Source organism: Setaria italica, chromosome I (genome assembly GCF_000263155.2).
Source record: "Setaria italica strain Yugu1 chromosome I, Setaria_italica_v2.0, whole genome shotgun sequence".
Lineage (NCBI taxonomy): Eukaryota > Viridiplantae > Streptophyta > Magnoliopsida > Poales > Poaceae > Setaria > Setaria italica.
In genome coordinates, this window is record NC_028450.1 from 21,573,616 (window position 1) to 21,591,932 (window position 18,317).

The 18,317-nt window shown below is 44.9% G+C and overlaps 2 protein-coding genes across 2 annotated transcripts; both read left to right on the forward strand.

The window, feature by feature from the left end:
- The first annotated feature begins 5,346 nt into the window (after positions 1–5,346).
- LOC101766960 (transcription factor bHLH35) lies at positions 5,347–12,354 on the forward strand. Its single transcript, XM_004952394.4, has 5 exons — positions 5,347–5,402; positions 5,484–5,712; positions 5,804–6,097; positions 6,337–6,507; positions 11,973–12,354. The coding sequence occupies exons 1-5, from the start codon at positions 5,347–5,349 to the stop codon at positions 12,072–12,074; spliced, it is 852 nt and encodes a 283-aa protein (XP_004952451.2). The 3' UTR covers positions 12,075–12,354.
- A 377-nt stretch (positions 12,355–12,731) lies between these two features.
- Positions 12,732–17,941, forward strand: LOC101767487 (7-dehydrocholesterol reductase). The gene is made up of 13 exons (XM_004952395.4): positions 12,732–13,081; positions 13,240–13,465; positions 13,860–13,915; positions 14,469–14,571; positions 14,656–14,721; positions 14,804–14,917; positions 15,081–15,207; positions 16,038–16,138; positions 16,258–16,383; positions 16,471–16,535; positions 16,635–16,716; positions 16,788–16,870; positions 17,440–17,941. The coding sequence occupies exons 1-13, from the start codon at positions 12,747–12,749 to the stop codon at positions 17,504–17,506; spliced, it is 1,551 nt and encodes a 516-aa protein (XP_004952452.2). The 5' UTR covers positions 12,732–12,746; the 3' UTR covers positions 17,507–17,941.
- The last annotated feature ends 376 nt before the right edge of the window (positions 17,942–18,317 follow it).

The following is an 18,317-nucleotide window of genomic DNA, read 5'->3' on the forward strand; positions in this document are numbered from 1 at the left end:
ATGACTTACAATTTGGGACGGAGGGAGTAGCATTTATACATGACATGTGTTGAAGCTGAGTTTCTTCCCCTGGCCCTGTTAATTTATCCTCACAAAACAAGTGATATGGTGATTTAACCGTGAAATTGTGAAAATACCACGTTACCAATTTGGTCAATCATCAATGTCCATTGCCACACAGATACTCCTTCCGTCCCAAAACAAGTCAGCCTATAAATTTTAGAACAAATTAACAAGGTAAAATGACATCGTTTTCCCCTATTTATTAGCCATATTTGGTACTAATTGACTGCTACATACATATATGCACACATGACAAATTGAATATAATGACTTGTTTTTTTGATGAATTTTAAATCATAGAATGATTTTTTTTGACTGAGGAAGTACATAATATTCTCTCCGCATCTTATGCTGTTTTTTTTTACAATGCTAGGCAAGCTGGTGTACCAAGGATCAGAAAATGATATGTAACACATGGTGGGCTGGAGAGCAGGCCGTCCGATTAGAGCAAAAGCATCAATGGACCAATTTTTTTCGTTCTTGATTGGCTAACAAGCCCATTTTCCTCTCACACAATCACACTTTTAGTCCGGCCCAAAAGGACGCCTCCTTCCACTATTTTATCGCACAACATCTCCGATCGCTTTTCGGCGCCGCAACATCTGCCTCCCCGTCCCCGTCCCGCCAATCCTATCTGGCTTCCGGAAGCCAGTTTGCTTATACGGCCTCCGGTGCTTTAAGAGTCGTACAACAATTATTAACCGTCCGATCTCCCCGCGCCGCCGGGCTTCGCCGCCGCCGCCCCTGCGCGCGGCTCGGCCGGCGCGCCTCGGCCCCGCCACCGCCCCTGGGCACCGCCGCCGCCCCTGGGCGCGGCTCGGGTGGCGCGTCGTTGGGCCTCTGCTACTCCCCCGCGCCAGCCGTCCTGCACCACCCTGGCCACCTCCGCAGTGCCGTCGCCCTGCCGGGCCGCCCCGCCAGAGGTGCTGGCCGCGCGCCGCGGCGGCTGGCCGCCCCGCCGGAGGTGCTGGACGCGCGCCGCGGTGGCTGGACGCGCGCCGTCGCCCCGCCGGAGTTGCGGACCGCGCGCCGTCGCCCCCGTTGGTGGTGCTGGTCCCGCGCCGCCGCCCCCTCGCCCAGGCGGCTAGCCGCGCACGCATGACGTACAAGGGCGCCGGAGTGGACATCGACGCCGGCGCCGAGCTTGTGCGCCGCATTCGCAAGATGACACCCGGGATTGGCGGCTTCGGTGGTCACTACATCTTAGGTAATGCATTGCGAATTTGCGATCGCCTTGTCTTTGCTAACTTCGATCTCGTCCTCTTTAATTTGTTTTTGCTGGAATTTCTGTGTCTTTTCCATGTTGGTAGAAAAAAAGTGGCCGTGTATGCTTGTGCCCTTTTTCAAGTTAGTAAAAAAAAACACTGGATTTTGTTCCTTTTGTAAGTAAGCAATTATCGTCTATGCTTGTGCTTAGATGGAAAATTGGTTGGGGGTGATAAAGGCCTTGTTGGTTAACTAAGTGTAAACAAATTTGTTGAGTATATAGCTGTTGAGAATGCGCAGTTGTGGAAAGCGACAAGTGTGGGAAGCGAGTTTTTCCTTCAGTCAGCTACGATATCCAGAGGTCCTTTGGTGTAGTAGAGTGGTACTTCCAATTTTATTATCCTTCATCGCGTAGGTCTTTCTGAAAATTTTGCTTCTGTGATGCTTTGGTGAGCAGGGGATAATTGCTATGTTGAGGTAACTGGTGGTGTAGGGACAAAACTGAAGCTTGCTTTTGAAACCAGTATTCATGATACAATTGGTGTTGACCTGGTATGTGCTCACTTTGCTATATGCCCTGTGTTTTCCTTATCCGCCACAGTGACTGAATGGTTTTAGATCTTTATGTCAGGTGGCTATGAGTGTCAATGACATTGTAACTTCAGGTGCAAGACCATTGTTCTTCCAAGATTACTATGGAGCAAGCTTGATGTTGACCTTGCAGAGAAGGCACTGACATTATTTTTTGCTTACTTAAACACAACAATTTTTCCCTGCTCATTTTTATTGTGCCGGTTTTCTGCGCATTGACATTTTGATTTTTCTCTCATAACTTCTCTATGCATATTGCAGGTTATCAAGGGGATTGTGGATAGGTGTCAACAATCAGACTGTGTTCACCTGGGAGGAGAGGTGAGATTCTCTGAAATTACCATGATTCAACAATTTAACCCAGTGGTGGTTATCCTAGCTTCCAAGTCACTAAAGCATATGGTTGGACCAAATATGTTCCACTGCAGTACTGAATACAGTTGCTGCATACTAATATCTTACTAGGATCGTGCCCGTGCGTTGCTACGGGCTAGAAAACATTTATATTGCAATTCATCGAGCATTCAATGCATCCAAGAACGTAGTTAAAGATCCCTCCAGTCTCAATACAAAACCAGCAATTACCACTTCAGTCTAAGCATATACATCAACCAATTACAAGTGATTGTCTGGCATTATAATCTTAGCACCCAAAACTCTTTAGTAGTAGCACTAATTTTCCAGCATGTTAAGCTATGCATACAGGAAATTTGCTAGCTACAGGTGCTAAAGTGGACTAAATAAATGATATCACGATCCTTTAAAGATTACTTGTTATCATTGTCTTTCCAAGACGTCAGGATACTGAAATTCATGCTAAGCACGTTTTTCATGTAAACACCGTACCAACTGACATGATATTGTATTGCTCTACAACTATGTCGTCGACATAAGCAAGGATGTTTCTGCGAAGCTGTGGGGCGAGCATGATGGCGGTCATTCTCAAAAATCTTTGGCCTAAATTCTTCAGCCCCTCTAGCATTCTTACGAAGCAGAAGGTTCCAAACGAGGTGACGAAGCCTATTTTTCCTTCGTCCTCCTTCTTTATTCTAATCTGATGATACCCTGAGAATAGATCCAAGAACGAAAGCATTTCGCTGTTAGCAGCATCGTCCATCACTTTATCTACCCTTTCCAGTGGGTAATCATCTTTGGGACAAGCCTTGTTTAGGTCCGTGAAATCTATACACATTCTCCATCTTCCATTCTTCTTTTTGATCGGAACAGTATTGGCAAGCCATTCTAGGTATAGTATGGGCCTAATCACATTAGCTTCGAGCAACTTGTCCACCTCCGCCTTCACTGCCTGTGCCTTTTCTTCGTACATCTTTCTCAATTTTTGTTTCTTCAGCTTCACGCCAAGCCTAATATCGAGGTTGTGTTCAATTATCTCTCTATCTACCCCCTGGAGATCACTTGCGGACCAGGCAAAGACATCCTTGTTCCTGTTTAATAACGTGATCAGTTTGAGCTCCTCCTCGTGATCGAGGTTAGCCCCGATGGTAACATGTTTGTCCACAATGTAATCGTCAAGAAGGACCCTTTTGGTTTCACCATCAGCACTTATCTTGATCTTCTCTTTGTCTATCTTGTGTTCAATGTAAGGCTTCGTTTTCTCTTGTGGTTCAGCTTCGCTCGGGTGGCCAGATGGTGGACATTCTTTTGGCCTGGTGTTGCACCTTTCTCTATATTTCTTGCTATTTGCTGGTCACCATAGACATTGATGACTCCCTTTGGGGCCGGAATCTTCATGCAGAGGAAGAGTTGCCTGATGGCTGCATCAAATTTGTTGATGAAACCCCACCCGAGGACGGAAAAATATGGGTAATACATTTCAACCACGTTGAACGTGATGTGCTCAGTTCTTGCGTTGTCTTGACTGCCGAAAGAGACTAGAAGTGATATCTTTCCTAGATTTTGATTGGCTTCCCTCCGAAGCTGAGGAGCGGAACTTTTGCTGGTTGGAGAAGGTGCGGGTCAATTTTCATCTCCCTGAATGTGTTAGCAAAGATAATACCCGCGGAGCTGCCGTTGTCCACCAAGACTTTTTCTATCTTCCAGCCGGCAGTAATGGCATCAATCACTATCGCATCATTGTGCGAAGCTGTCTTCAATTTGAAATCTTCCTCTAAGAAAGTGATTGGCATATGTGCCCATTCCGGATTCGCTGAAGTGTCGTATGGTATGATGGTATTGACTTGTCTAAAATAATCTCTCCTTTGCCTTTTATTTTCAAATTCGAGGGCAAAACTGCCGGCGATTGGCATTATCATGCCGAAGGTTGGGAGTGCCTTGGGGCTGCCCTCGCGAGGTTCAGGGTGGGAGGATCTTTTGGAGATTGGCATTATCATTTCGAAGGTTGGGAGGGCTTTAGGGTCATTATTTAGTGGATTTGGTTCAGCCTTCGGAATTTCATAAGGGAAATGTGGTGGTGGCGGTGGTATATCTTGGCGAGGTTGCATAGGCACGAAGCTGGCGTTTTGTGAGGTTATGGGATGTTGGGGTTGGAAAGAGGGTGAAGGTTGGCATGTTAGTGGTTGTTGATAAACTGCGAAGTTGGTTGGGCTTGGGTAATATGGTGGGTGTGGGTAAAAGGCAGTGTGGTGGATGGTTTTGGGTGCTTGGGCCGCTTTATTTTCCGCGGCTCACTTCGCATTGACTTCCAAGGTGACGGGGCACCAGTCTGTTGCGTGATTGATCTGCTTTCCATGGAATACACAATGAAATGGTCTTTGCGGCTTGACCTGGTTGTTTGGCCACCTCTGTTGCCGTTACCAGAGCGAAGGATTGCTACCATTGTAGTTGTGGTGTAAAGGTTGGTTGCCTTCGATTGCTAGTACCTGGACGACTACCGGATACAGCAGGCGACGACGAAGAGGTAGACGAGCCGTGGTGAAGGAGTTGACAAAGAAAGAACTTGACGAAGCGGGAGGAAGCGATCGAGCAGTCGCGCAGAGCGCTTCCCAGCAGCGAGAGGAGGCAAGTGGCGTGGTGAGCGAGCGCGCGTGTGGAGCTCTCCTTCTCTCCCCACACACATAGCTTGAAGGAGTGGAGACAACTTCCATATTTAAGTTGGTCATCCCTCCCTTCCACTAGCAATGTGGGACTAAAGACTTGCACCACTCCACCTCTTGCCTATATGGGCCTTTGAGATTTATTTGGAATTCTGAAATTAGGCTAGGCCCATTATTTCAACACATATTAGGTACTAATATTCCTTACTCTTTTGTTAAATGTGAAGCCTGCCGGTCATCGGTGGATCTGATCGCTGCACCGGCAAAGTGAAGCCTGCCGGTCAGGCGGTCACGACGCAGATCCAACGGCTGGGTGGGATTCGCGTGGCGGGAGGACCCAGTGGCCCGCCACGCGGATATCCACAGCAACAGCCTGTAGCTGGCACGCACTCCCGTCCCCTCCCCTCATCCACTGGCTACAGCCCCTCTGCCGAGCAACAGCGCCAGCAACCCAAGAGCGATGGATCCGACGATGGGTGACAGCTTGGAGTGCCTCTGGGATTGCCTCGACGTTGAAGGGTTGCAGAGGTAACGCACGCAATCCCGCCGTGTTCATTTGTTGATTGTGCTGGATTATTCCTTCTCAAATTCGAGCGGGAGAGATTGCAGCTTGAACATCGGGGCCGACGGGGACAACGCGGTGGCCGGCGGCCAGCACCACGACGGCTACTCCAGCGCCCCGGACGCCGGCTCCAACTCCTCCGTGGCGGCGGCAGCAGCGGGGTCGGACGGCAGCAGGCCAGGCAACAACAACGTCATTGTCACGGAGCAGCGCCGCCGCCGGAGGCTCAACGACAGGCTCTACGCCCTCCGCAGCGTCGTTCCGAACATCACCAAGGTTCGTGATTGTTGTAGTACGTACGTGCCTTCATGAATCATCAAGACCTTGTTTGGGTGTTCTTCATCTGAATGAATGAATGTGCCCGCAGATGGATAAGGCGTCCATCATCAAGGACGCCATCGAGTACATCCTGCAGCTGCAGCAGCTCGAGCACCAGCTGCTCGCGGAGCTCGCCCTCCTCGAGGCCGCTACCGCGACCGCGCACCACCACCCCCATCCGCTATTAATCGGCATGCCAATGCCATTCACCGGCGCCGCCACGGCCTTCGCCGCCATCGGGGGCGACGACGACTGCGCGGCCGTGTCGCCGACCAAGAAGATGAAACGGAACCCGTCCTTCTCGTCTCACGGCTCCTCCTCGCCGCCGGTCGACGCTCTAGAGGTACGTACGTAACCAATTAATCACGCGAGATTACGCGCGCCGTGCCGCGACGAGCTCAAGGAATGAACAGTATTAATGGTGAGTTGGTGACAAGCGACCGGCCGGGGTCCTGACTCCTGACACCGACGCCAGCTGCATGCCATCTTGGACGCTTTTTAGCTCTTCTGCCCTCGCGACACGCGCGCGGACGGCGACGGCCGCGGCTTGGACTGAACTGTCCGGTTTCCCCGAAATGGCAGGTGAGGGTGTCGGGCGCGGGGGATAAGGTGCTGGTGGTGAGCGTCGCGTGCCGGCACCGGAGGGACGCCGTCGCCAAGGTGTGCCGCGCGCTCGAGGGCCTCCGCCTCCGCGTCATCGCCGCCAACGTCACCGCCGCGTCGGGGACCGTGACGCACACCGCGCTCGTCCAGGTACGCTACTGTACAAACCGCCGCCTGTCTTCTTCCGTTCACACATCCTCTCTTATATCTCTACAGGTGTCCTTTTGCTGCTTTTGTCTTTAATTTCTTGGTCCATATATAACGTCACGAGAGGTGACGTCAGTACCCTTCCTGCGCTGCACACGAACTGCACGAACTGGTAACCAACCAAACAACCATGGACAAGGATGGACACGGCGAGTAGGACTTGTAGCTTTCATTACTTTGCCCTTCTGCTCAAGTAAATAAAAACACATACTGCAAAATTCTTCATCATATCAAAGTGAGTCAAAGTCCTATGTTCTTTGGAAATTCACTGGTATCTTCTCCGGAGTATTCAACCTATTACGGCGTCATGGGTTCATACTGACGCCACACCACTTTGTAGTTTCTTTGGAATGTCGTGGCACGACGCTTTGAAAGTCTAGGCCCAATAATTGTTGTGCTGTCATTTCATAGAGTTTGTGTAGATCTACACTGATGTAACATCCAATTTGCAGCTAACTTGGAGCATTTGCGTTTAAAGTAGGGATCGCATGGCCTCATCGCGGACACAGTGTCGAGGAGTTAACTAGCACCTGATTTTTTATTTTTATTCTTTGCAAAACTAGCACCTGATAAATCTATTGCTAGTACTCTTAGGGCTCCTTTGGAAGCATAGGGTTGATTAGCCCAGGGAAGAAATACCTCTATAGGAATTTTTCTTGATTTTCAAATCCCTTCCAGGAGAGGATTTTTCTGTCCTCTCTCCCCCGTCACTGTTTGGAAGTTCGGCACAATCAACCATGTGCCACTGCCGGCTGCTGCTGTTGTGGCCGTCTGCTGTTGCTGTTCTACTGCTGTGGCCGGTTGATGCTACTGTTGTTGTTATGCTGCTCCTGCTGCTGCTGTGGCCAGTTGCTGCTGTGGCTATTGCTATTGCTGCATGCTGTGGCCAGCTGCTGCTGCTGCTGCTGTCCACCGCAGCCACATACACAGAGAAAAAAAAGAGAAACTATGCATAACTTGCCGAAACAATGAATACAAGTCGAACAATAGTCACTCGGGTTCGTAAGTTTTTTTAACTTCATGCTGTGGCCAGCTGCTGCTGCTCTCCACCGCAGCCACATACACAGAGAAAAAAAAAAAGAGAAACTATGCATAACTCGCTGAAACAATGAATACAAGTTGAACAATAGTCACTCGGGTTCGTAAGTTTTTTAACTTCACCAAAAATGAATAGACAAAACATCAACCGGCTCACAAGTTTTTTAACCGGCAAATAGACAGAACATCAACTGGCTTACAAGTTTTTCAATCAGCAAATAGACAGAACACCAGAAACGCGCTCCACGAATTTTTTAACTTCACCGTTGATGCAATACAAGTTTTTTAAGTAAACGAAGCCAAGGAACATACCACTCAAACAGCAGTACAGCACAAGCACGCTGCACTCATATACAATCTCACTAACCTCAAACATGAAGCTGCTAGTGGAGCGGCCAAAGATGGAGGCGGCAAACTGTAGCCAGAGCAGGATGGAGAGGCCAGAAGAGAGCAACCCACCAAGGTAGAGGTACTCCCTGCGCTTGGCCACGATGGCAGCGCAAGAGAAGCATGCGAAGGCAATGGCCCCAACAAATGCTGTCATCAGGATGCTGTCAAACACAACAGAAGCAACAGGTAAGCTACATCAGTTAACAAAGAAAACAATTAGTATGTTTATGATGGTGATTAACAACAGATCTAAGATTGAGGTTTTCGAGCAAATTCATGGCTCGGAGTACTCTGGTGTATAAATTTAATTCAGAATACAGCACAAGAAAATTCAGCTCATCATGCCAAGATAATTAAATAAAGCAGCAGCTCAGCCCTTCACCTAACAGAATCAGCAAAAAGGCCCAAGCCCAACGCATGACACCATCATACACAAATCAGAGTTCTAAGACACCTGAGCAGATTACATGTTGCTAGCTAAGGCATTTAAAGAGAGCATGCACAAATGCTAATGGTCCAAATGGAAGCCAAACAAACAGAAGTATGCAGTAGCACTTCCCCTAAATGGTCAGGACCAACATATCATCTGAAAACCATTCAATTCTTAAATTTATCTCTTGCAAACCATGTTATTCAATGCCAGGTCCCCCATCAAGTAATTCAAAAGCTCACAGGTTATGAAAAAGACATACTGCTGATGAAAACTAGGACAAGAAGAGCTTCAGATTACAGCTATCTTAGTCATACTAGCAGTCTTTTAGAAAATTGGAACCTAATTGCATGACTTTCTAATTGCATTAACTATTAAGATATGTCACCAATTTTCCAAAAGATTTATTTGCCAAACAGCTCTGCATGTGGCCAACCAACCAACAGGCTAACATGCTTCCTTGCCTAACACAATATCACCAGCTATACTCTGCCTATATCTGCCATCCATATCGAGGCACATAACTCAAGCCATTAATTTTAGTATTTTGGGAGCTAAAATGATTTCAAAAGAAGGAACTGGTGGTTCTTATTGAACTTTGCATTTTCTTCATTTTTAGAACTCTTCACTGCCTTCAAGGAAATATGACAAAAAAAAAACATTCAGCGTAAATATAATGATGGTTTCTATTATGCATGCATGCATAGTATAATACTGTCTGGCAGATAGGATTTTCTCCACAAGTCAATGCAAGATAACATGGAGTGCGGATAGGAAATTATGCAACTAAAAAGGGAACAGAAAAGGAGGTTTAGCAACAATTTTCCTACAATACCAATTGTTACAAAACTAACCTACAGACATACAACAAAGCATGAAGCTTTAAACAAATGTAGCATCGAGACAACTCAAAGTACTCAATTTTAGAGGGAAGAGAGGACATGAAGTCGTCATAGATAAAGGTGTTATAACTCATGATGCAAGGATAAACAGAAAAAAAAGAGAGACTCATTCCAGTATTCTGCTAATGACTATAGATGCATGGTGGTTCCTAATTGCATGACTTCTACATCATGACTCCTTTCGAAGTGACCAATGTGAAAACTGTCAAATCTTTGATTGCAACAGGAGTGTAGGCTGAAGCTTAGTAGGCAACAAATTTCAAGTAGGCAATCATAGCAAGCCATGGCCTTATTGGTCGATCCACAAGTAAAGATTGCTTACATAGCACCACAACAAGGCAGGCAACCAGCAGCATACAGGCAAAGAAATCTATGCCCGGAACCGCGATTGGATCTGGGGAGGAAAAGAAGGAGAAAGGAAGGGCTTACCGTTGGGACGAGGCAAGGCGGGGAAGTCACGGAGCAGTGGATGGAGAGGCGGCGGGGAAGTCACCGGATCTTGGAGATCGAGCCGGCCGGGGATGGAGAGGCGGCGGCGGCGAGCCGCAGGGAGGCGGAGTGGCACGCAAGGAGGAGGAGCGGCGCGCAGGGAGGCGGAGGCGGCGTGTCGCTAGAGAGAGGACGGGGAGGATGTGCCCAACGTCCGCTGGTGGGAGAGCTCCACCTCGTGGAAAACGAGTGGGTCAGGTGGGGGAGCATGTTTGGGAGGGTTTCCAAAGGCCGGATCAATTTGGCCCGTGGCTGATTTTCCATGGGGGCTTTCGTCCCAGGGAAAACGCTGGGATCCCGAAGGGGATTTGCGTTCCCAAAGGGGCCCTTAGTGTTTTCGCTCCTCCTGCAGTGTAGGTTCACGTAAACAGGGCAGCTTTCAGGTGATGCATATCAACAGCCATAGGGTTAGCAGCTAGGGGATGAGAGCTGCCGGCGAGAACATGCACCACTATCGGGATTAGACACGAGGGTTGTGGGAGCGAACAGTGGCAATGGGAGAGATGGCAGTGAGATCTCCACTGACTATCCGGATCAAGGGTACATTGGCTGGTTTTGGGGTGGGCCGAGAGAGCCATCACAAGCAGCTGGTAGCATGGGGAGGGGGCGTGATGAAGTGGAGTGCCTCCACAAGGAAGGCTATGGAGCTGGATCTGGAAGAGGTCGCTTCAAAAAGGACCTTTTTCTGGGCACGTGGTAAATTGCAAAATAGCAAGACCCTAAGTATTTTCATATAAGTGGTATCCACACATATTCTTGGTACATCTTTTTAGAATCACACAAGTTGACTGAGTAGTGTTACAACAACCATTGAGGAAGGTTTTTTAGCACTACCCAGTTTAGTGCGTGATGGTATCGATGCTATTTTGTAGATTCAAATACACCTGTATTCATACATATCTAAGTTTAGTTATTGTGTTTGTGTAGCCACATCGTCCATGTGGCTCCAGTAAATGTTTATTTTTCTTACAGAGACAGACAACATTACAGTAGAAATATGTGTGTATCAGTGTATATATAGAGTGTCGTACCTCTTGGCCTTGTAGTGCCATTTGCCACAGTGAACTAATTAGTATCCGGTTCATCAATTAAACTGCATCTTATCATAGAAGGATTGTTTTTAACATTTACATGATCACATATCCAATTTAATCACATTTTAGTCGCAAATATGTGTTCAATTTTAAGGGACCATGAGAACTAAGCTACCCAGTGTGGGTGCTTGTATTTTCCTCCATTCATCTTAGGAGTAAATGATATTATGCTCTTTTTGTCCGTTGACTGGTTCATTCTCCCAAAGGTGCTTACATGGCTAGGGTGTATGTATACTTTTAAGTTTTTCCTATCTATTAGTAGGCAAATAGAATTTAACAGCCAAGAAAATAATAAGTATCTATTTTTTTTTTAAAACAATGATGATTTGAAATCGAAAGATCCCAAGAAACATAGGAAAATAATTCCTTTGAAACTTCTTCAAAACATTCTACAATTAGACTTTAAATCAAGGAAAAGACTTGCACATACTTTACAAAGCATACTAAAAAAATGCTCAACATAGTTTTTGTCTAGACTTTTAAGTTTATTTCAAAGTTGATCACTTTTCTTGATATTTTAGTATTTTTCTTGACATTTTTTACTTGTGTCTTGGCTTGTCTCTTTGCTCTATAATTAAACAACTTAAATGGAAGTGCTAAGAAAATAAATGTTTCAATTGAGAAATGTCTCTCTGCTCTGATTAAGAAATGGAAAAACAATGAAGTGATTTTGTTAGTAGCAGAATGCAAATAAAAACATGTGTCTTGCATTTAGGGAAAACCACAAAATCATTTCTGAATATATACATTCTTAAATCATAACCACCCTAATTAAACACAAACTCAGCCCTCATTTGACCCGTTCCTGCAAATTTAAGGAAGCAATAAGGAACTAATTTCAGAAACTCGGTGAGATGTATACATAAATATTCCTTTTTAAAAAATAAAAAATGTTATTTGCAACCTTTTATAGAATGTATTAAGCTGAAATACAATTCACACGTCATCATTGATGTGATGATGTCCCTTTCTAAAAATATCTCCATGTTCTATATTGTATTTTTACTATATGGAAGAAGTTGGCTCTTGTGATACTTGTGCTAACCGAAGTAATTATCTCTCCAGAAAGAAGAGATACATCAAACTGAGATGAAGGAAATGGTTGAGACAGCAATCACCCAACTTGATGATGTTATTGGAAGTCCACTCAGCAGTATGAGTTACTAAGAGGTTTTTGGCAAGCCACGCTCGTCTTGTACTCCGTATTCTTGCTCCACGATTAATCATAAATAATCATGTTCATGGTAACAAGGATCCTGCCCACCATGATGTGGCTTTCAGATTTTTGGGTCATGGTATTCTAAGCTTTTCCACCCTATATTAACATTTGACCTCCATCACACGAATGCTGAAACTTCCAATAGTCTGCAACGAAGAAAATGTATCTTGTTGGGATTTTGAGTGAATGATCGATGCCTATGCCCAATTTTGGAACTTTGCTCTTTAATTAATTGCTTCCAAGTGATTATTTCTTGAATCTACTATGGATAATTGCCTTTTTTTAATTAAGGAAATAATATCCGGCCTTAACACTCACATGTGAATGATTATTGCAGCCAACTTGAATGATTGCTGAGTGTGTCATTAGTGGGGGCTTGAATTGCATGGACTAATAAATTAGTTTGGGAATTGGATATAGGAGGGGAATGGGATTGTTTCATTATCTCAGAGGAGTCTAATGTGTCTATATGTGTTTTACCCCAACCCACACGATGATGAAGCTATCAACAACCACATGCCACGAGGCGCGAGTCATGACACGCCGTGCGCACACGCACAGCGCTCCCCGCGTGGCAAACCCCCGGGCCCGCTCACTCCGCGCTGGCGCACGTGAGCGGCATGCCGCCCCAGATCGGGATCGGAGGACGGGAGCACACCCCGGCACTCCGTTCCAAGATCTTTTCCAAGTCAAGTCGCCAGCCCCCTCCTGCTGCTCCTCTCCTCCCCACCATCTCCCACAGTCCCACCCCGCTCGGCGCCGCGCACACCGCAGCCGCAGCGCGAGATCGCGAGGAGGCCATGGCCAAGGCCAAGCCCTCCTCCTCGGCCTCCGCCGCCAAGCAGGCCGCGGCCGCGGCGGCGCCCGTGCCGCCGGCCACGGTGCACTCGGCGCTGGTCACCTACTCCTCCATGCTCGCGCTCCTCTCGCTCTGCCCGCCCTTCGTCATCCTCCTGTGAGTGCCCCTCCTTCCTCTCCCCCTATTCGTTCCAATCGCGCCGCGTTCCTGGCCCGCCGCTGGGATCGCCCCGACTCCCGCCTCGTCGCTACCCTGAACTTCCCCCAGAGAACGGATTCGTCTGTTTGTTATTTATTTTGCTCGGCGCGGCGCAGGTGGTACACGATGGTGCACGCGGACGGATCGGTGGTGAAGACCTACGAGCACCTCCGGGAGCACGGCGTGGTGGAGGGGCTCAAGGCCATCTGGCCCATGCCCACCGTCGTCGCGTGGAAGATCATCTTCGGCTTCGGGCTCTTCGAGGCCGTGCTGCAGCTGCTGCTCCCCGGGAAGCGGTTCGAGGGTCCCATCTCCCCCGCGGGGAACGTGCCCATCTACAAGGTTCGTGCTGTCACTCCTGCTGTCGAACTTATGTGAATTTTGCCCCTTCGCCAAAATGGCATTATTAAACCTTTGCCTGAAACTGAAGACGGTCAATTGTAGTCTCTTTGTAGCTTATTCTTGCTGGTGATTGCACATGTTTTACTATCTTAATTACTAGTAACTAGAGCAACATTGGACAATTATTGCCTGATTACCTGCTGCGTCAGTGAGACAGTAACACTAGCATAGTAGCATGTTTAATTGTCATTTGTATTATGGTCAATTTTGCTTTGTCATTCATTGGATCACTGTAACAAACTAGTCCAGAATAGGCCAAGCTTTTAGTACTACTACCTTTTGCCTCATATGTTATATCTCACATTTTGTTTATTGCCCTTTTCTTTGTTGTCAGGCAAATGGCTTACAAGCATATGCAGTGACTTTGATAACTTACCTTGGCTTGTGGTGGTAAGGCTATCCTTTTTCTTTGATGGACCTGTTGTCCGCATAATATCAAGTTGTCTCTTCTTTTTCGATAAAAATATTAACTGACCTTCAATAGATTGTTCACCATGCTAACTGTTAAAGGCTACCAGATACAAAATTATTCTACTGCCATTCTTCCCTTTGAAGAGATATTGAAGGGCAAGCATGAAATGAATAGTTGTTGACATCCTATGATTACCTGTTGTCAGCGCTATCTTGGCTATTGATCCATCTTGCAACCCGAGCAAAATAAAGTTCTGGAACCTTATCTTGTGGACACCAAAGTAATAATGTAATTATTGTAAGGGGTCAATTATTTCCTTGCAGTTATCTGTGTAGTTTTCTGTCTTTTGATGCTTCTCAGTTTCTCATGCATTTTTCTGTATCTCATGTTGTTATAAACATAGGAAGTAGTTTCCTTTGTCTCCCCAACTTTTTAAGCCACATTTCCTTCCAAATTTGGTTATTGAGCCTCTTAAATTTTGTTCACAAGTATATGTTATGCCACACTAACAAAAGGAAAGTTTTGTGTCAGGTTCGGAATATTTAACCCTGCAATAGTATACGACCACTTGGGGGAGATATACTCTGCTCTTGTTTTTGGAAGCTTTGTATTCTGTATTTTTCTGTACATAAAGGTGAGCTTAGTTAAAATGATCTTTATTTCCTTCTATCATTAAATACCATGTTTCATTTCATTAACATTGTCGTATCCTTGCTAGGGTCACGTAGCTCCATCTTCTTCTGACTCTGGATCCTCAGGGAATGTGATAATCGACTTCTATTGGGTAAGTCATTAATTATACATGTGTTTGATAACAAAATAAAAGCTTCTTTGTTAGCCCTGTCTTATAAAGCTCGATTTGTCAGGGTATGGAACTGTACCCTCGGATTGGCAAGTACTTTGATATCAAAGTCTTCACAAACTGTCGTTTTGGCATGATGTCCTGGGCTGTTCTTGCTGTAACCTACTGCATAAAGCAGGTCAGAATATTATAATATCTTTTGTCGTACTAGTTTCACAATTTTTGGTATTGTTACTCACTGATGTGTTATTATGTGTTGTAATACCATGCCAATTTAATGATGGAAAGCCTACATTTTACAAGGCAGGGTATTTACAGTTGATTCCTCTGAAACTTTGCAGTATGAAATGAATGGCAGAGTCGCAGATTCTATGCTTGTGAATACTGCACTGATGTTGATCTATATCACTAAGTTCTTTTGGTGGGAATCTGGATATTGGTGTACCATGGACATTGCTCATGATAGAGGTATGCAGCTCTACTATGAGTTTAACTACAATTATTTTCTTGCTAAATGGCATGGAATTCAAATGACTTTTCTCCACTGGATATCTCTTTATCTAAAGTGCTGCATGCATGTTCAATTTTCATTTGAGAATTTTTCTTCATAAAAACTAGTGAAATTAGATTTTATTTGAGCAATATTATGTTCATGTGTGGAATTGCTCACATAATATAATTGCTCAACTGTAGTCACAAAAAACTGCAAGATATGTTGGGCATCTACTGCCATCTGTATTCAAGAAATAATTATAACGGCAATTTAATAAACTCAGAAAAAGCATAGAAAAAAATATAAAAGTTAACCCCAAAAAAGCCAACTAACCTAGGCGGAACTAGGCAGTTTGTATTAAGAAGAAATAAGCATCTGAATTTTCCTTGATGAGGACTTGAACTTGGGTGGTCTGGGCGTACATCCACTCTCAACCAACTGAGCTTAGCTCAAGTTCCTATGTAGCAAAGATAGGATGTGTAAAAAAACATAGAGGTTTTGTGCATAACACACAAAATAGAGAATTTTTTGAATAAGAGACTTGTGATTACCATCTCACTGCCATCGAACCTGTGGGTACTGAACAATGATAAAAGGAATTTAGATATTGTTGAGCCTATGGGGCCTGAACCTTGAGACAGCGGGTTCTTAAGAAACCCCATAAATTGCTTAGTGATACACCAGGACGAGGTTTGTGTAGAAAACTTAGCTTTTAAGTTACAATGTTCACTCTATTTTCCTATCTATTTTTCTATCATCAATGTTTTTATTGTTATCATATTTGTCTGTCATGATTTTCCACCAGCTGGTTTCTACATTTGCTGGGGATGCTTGGTATGGGTTCCATCCATATATACCTCTCCTGGAATGTACCTTGTAAACCACCCTGTGAATTTGGGTCCCCAGGTTCTTTCCAAAAACCTTTCCTATGATATAGTTTGGGATGCTGTTTACTCTCTCTCCACTGCTTATTTACAAGCTTAGTTCCAAAGGCTTAACTTTGCCCTCTGCAAATCTTTCTGCAGCTAGCACTCTCAATTCTTCTTGCTGGAATTTTGTGCATATACATAAACTATGATTGTGACCGCCAGCGCCAAGAATTTCGACGGACGAATGGGAAATGCTCAGTCTGGGGCAAGGCTCCATCCAAGGTTAGAGCGTATAGATCTAACTTGTTCCAGAGTTTAACGATAGTAATTTCATGCCTGAATTGTTTTTCTTTTGGTGCAAAATTTCAGATTGTCGCCTCATATCAGACTACTAAGGGAGAAAATAAAACCAGTCTTCTCTTGACTTCTGGATGGTGAGTTTGAAAATTCTTTACATGGTTCGTAGAAAATTTGGTAACCATGTTTCTCTGAATGAAAGTAACAATCACAAACTTTGTTTTCCACGTTAACAGGTGGGGCTTGTCACGGCACTTCCACTACGTCCCAGAGATACTTTCTGCATTTTTCTGGACTGTTCCTGCTCTTTTCAGTCATGTAAGCTTGTCTAGATTGTGCTACATGACAAATTTATTCAGGATTGTTGTAACTTTGTCCTGTGTTTGCAGTTCCTGCCATACTTCTACGTGATCTTTTTAACAATATTATTGTTTGACCGAGCGAAGAGGGATGATGATCGGTGCTCATCAAAGTAAGTAAACATGACAATTGGTAATGGATCAGTTAAATATTTTTACTTTCTCCTTTGTTAGCGTTGGCACAAGATCATGCTGTTAAACATTTACTACTAAAAGAAAGATTGAGCAACTCCAAGAGGCTGCTAATCTTACCCCCAATACCTTTTTTAGGGAAAAAAGGAGAAAAAACGAACTCCAACAGTCCACCCAAACCTTCCCCAACTTTTTAGCAACGCTAAAAAACAGCCTACCACCGCGTATATTTTAGCGTTGGCATTCCTCCCCCAATCTTGATTCCCGCACGCTCGCGCGTCCCTTCCAATGGGCCCAATACGATGACGTGACCTGTTTTAAAATATTAGGGGCTATTTATTAGCGATCTGCTGTGGATTGATTTGTTTTTGGAGGAAATTTTTTTTGGAAGAACTCCCAATACATAGTTTTGGGAAAGAATTTTTTAGCGTACTCTTGGAGTTGCTCCCATTCTATTAAGAAAGATTAATATTCCAGGATACTTGGTTACAAATTAAGCACGCCATATCTCTCTTAAATAATCTGATACTAGTTACCTGTTTTCCTTTAGGTACGGAAAGTATTGGAAGATGTACTGCAACAAAGTACCATACAGGGTCATCCCTGGCATGTACTGAGCATCCAAGATACTGGACAACTCTCTTTAGCTCATCAGATGCTTCCAATCTTCACACTGATATGCTACATCTTGTGTAACTTTGATGCGATTAGCTTCCCTTGTATGCAGTTAGGTGTAGGCAGCTTGGCATCTACCTTGAAGGTGATGTGCTCAGGACTGGGACAGCTGCTCTTGTTGTTTGTTTAGCAGTTTCTTCCTACTATGAGAGGAATTAGAGTGCAGGACGACAGTCTGCCTTCTCAGGGGTATTTTTTAATTAGTCATAAGGCAGCACAACAATAAGAAGGCACTGGTGATAGCGCTTGGATAGTGTGGTTTGATGTATGAAATGTAACTATTATTGCTACGGTTTCAACATTTTACCTTCACCAAAACATTTTGTGCATGGCAATACTTTGTTAGGGTTCTGATATCTTGTATGCTGTTGCTGTTTGCTTGTTAGTTCAATTCTAAAATTGAGCGCCTGTTTACAACATGTTGCTTGAGAAAAATGTTGACTTGCCTGATGGAGTTTCAGCTAATTCAAATAATGCATTTGTTCTATAACCGAGGGTAATTAATAGAGATATCAATAATATCTTATAATTCATCTGTTTCATTTAGCTTGTGCTCCACTATGATTCAATGCCCTTGTTCAACAGTAACTATGAGTGGTTACTAAGAAAAAGGAACTCAACGAAGTTAAGCAAAAAACACAATTTAAACCAGGAGGGGGGGGGGGGGGGTGATTGTTGGCGGGCGATCATGTTAATATGCTATCGTTCTAACTAATAATATGGTTGAGTCTAAAACATAAAGGAAGAAAACTG

Excerpts from the sequence above, each read along its gene's own strand:
- LOC101766960 (XM_004952394.4), top strand. The coding sequence starts at position 5,347 with ATGGGTGACAGCTTGGAGTGCCTCTGGGATTGCCTCGACGTTGAAGGG. Across the intron at positions 5,403-5,483 it reads GACGTTGAAGGGTTGCAGAG|CTTGAACATCGGGGCCGACG; the intron begins GTAACGCACGCA and ends GAGAGATTGCAG. Across the intron at positions 5,713-5,803 it reads TCGTTCCGAACATCACCAAG|ATGGATAAGGCGTCCATCAT; the intron begins GTTCGTGATTGT and ends ATGTGCCCGCAG.
- LOC101767487 (XM_004952395.4), top strand. The coding sequence starts at position 12,747 with ATGCCGCCCCAGATCGGGATCGGAGGACGGGAGCACACCCCGGCACTC. Across the intron at positions 14,722-14,803 it reads TGATAATCGACTTCTATTGG|GGTATGGAACTGTACCCTCG; the intron begins GTAAGTCATTAA and ends TCGATTTGTCAG. Across the intron at positions 16,717-16,787 it reads TTCCTGCTCTTTTCAGTCAT|TTCCTGCCATACTTCTACGT; the intron begins GTAAGCTTGTCT and ends CTGTGTTTGCAG.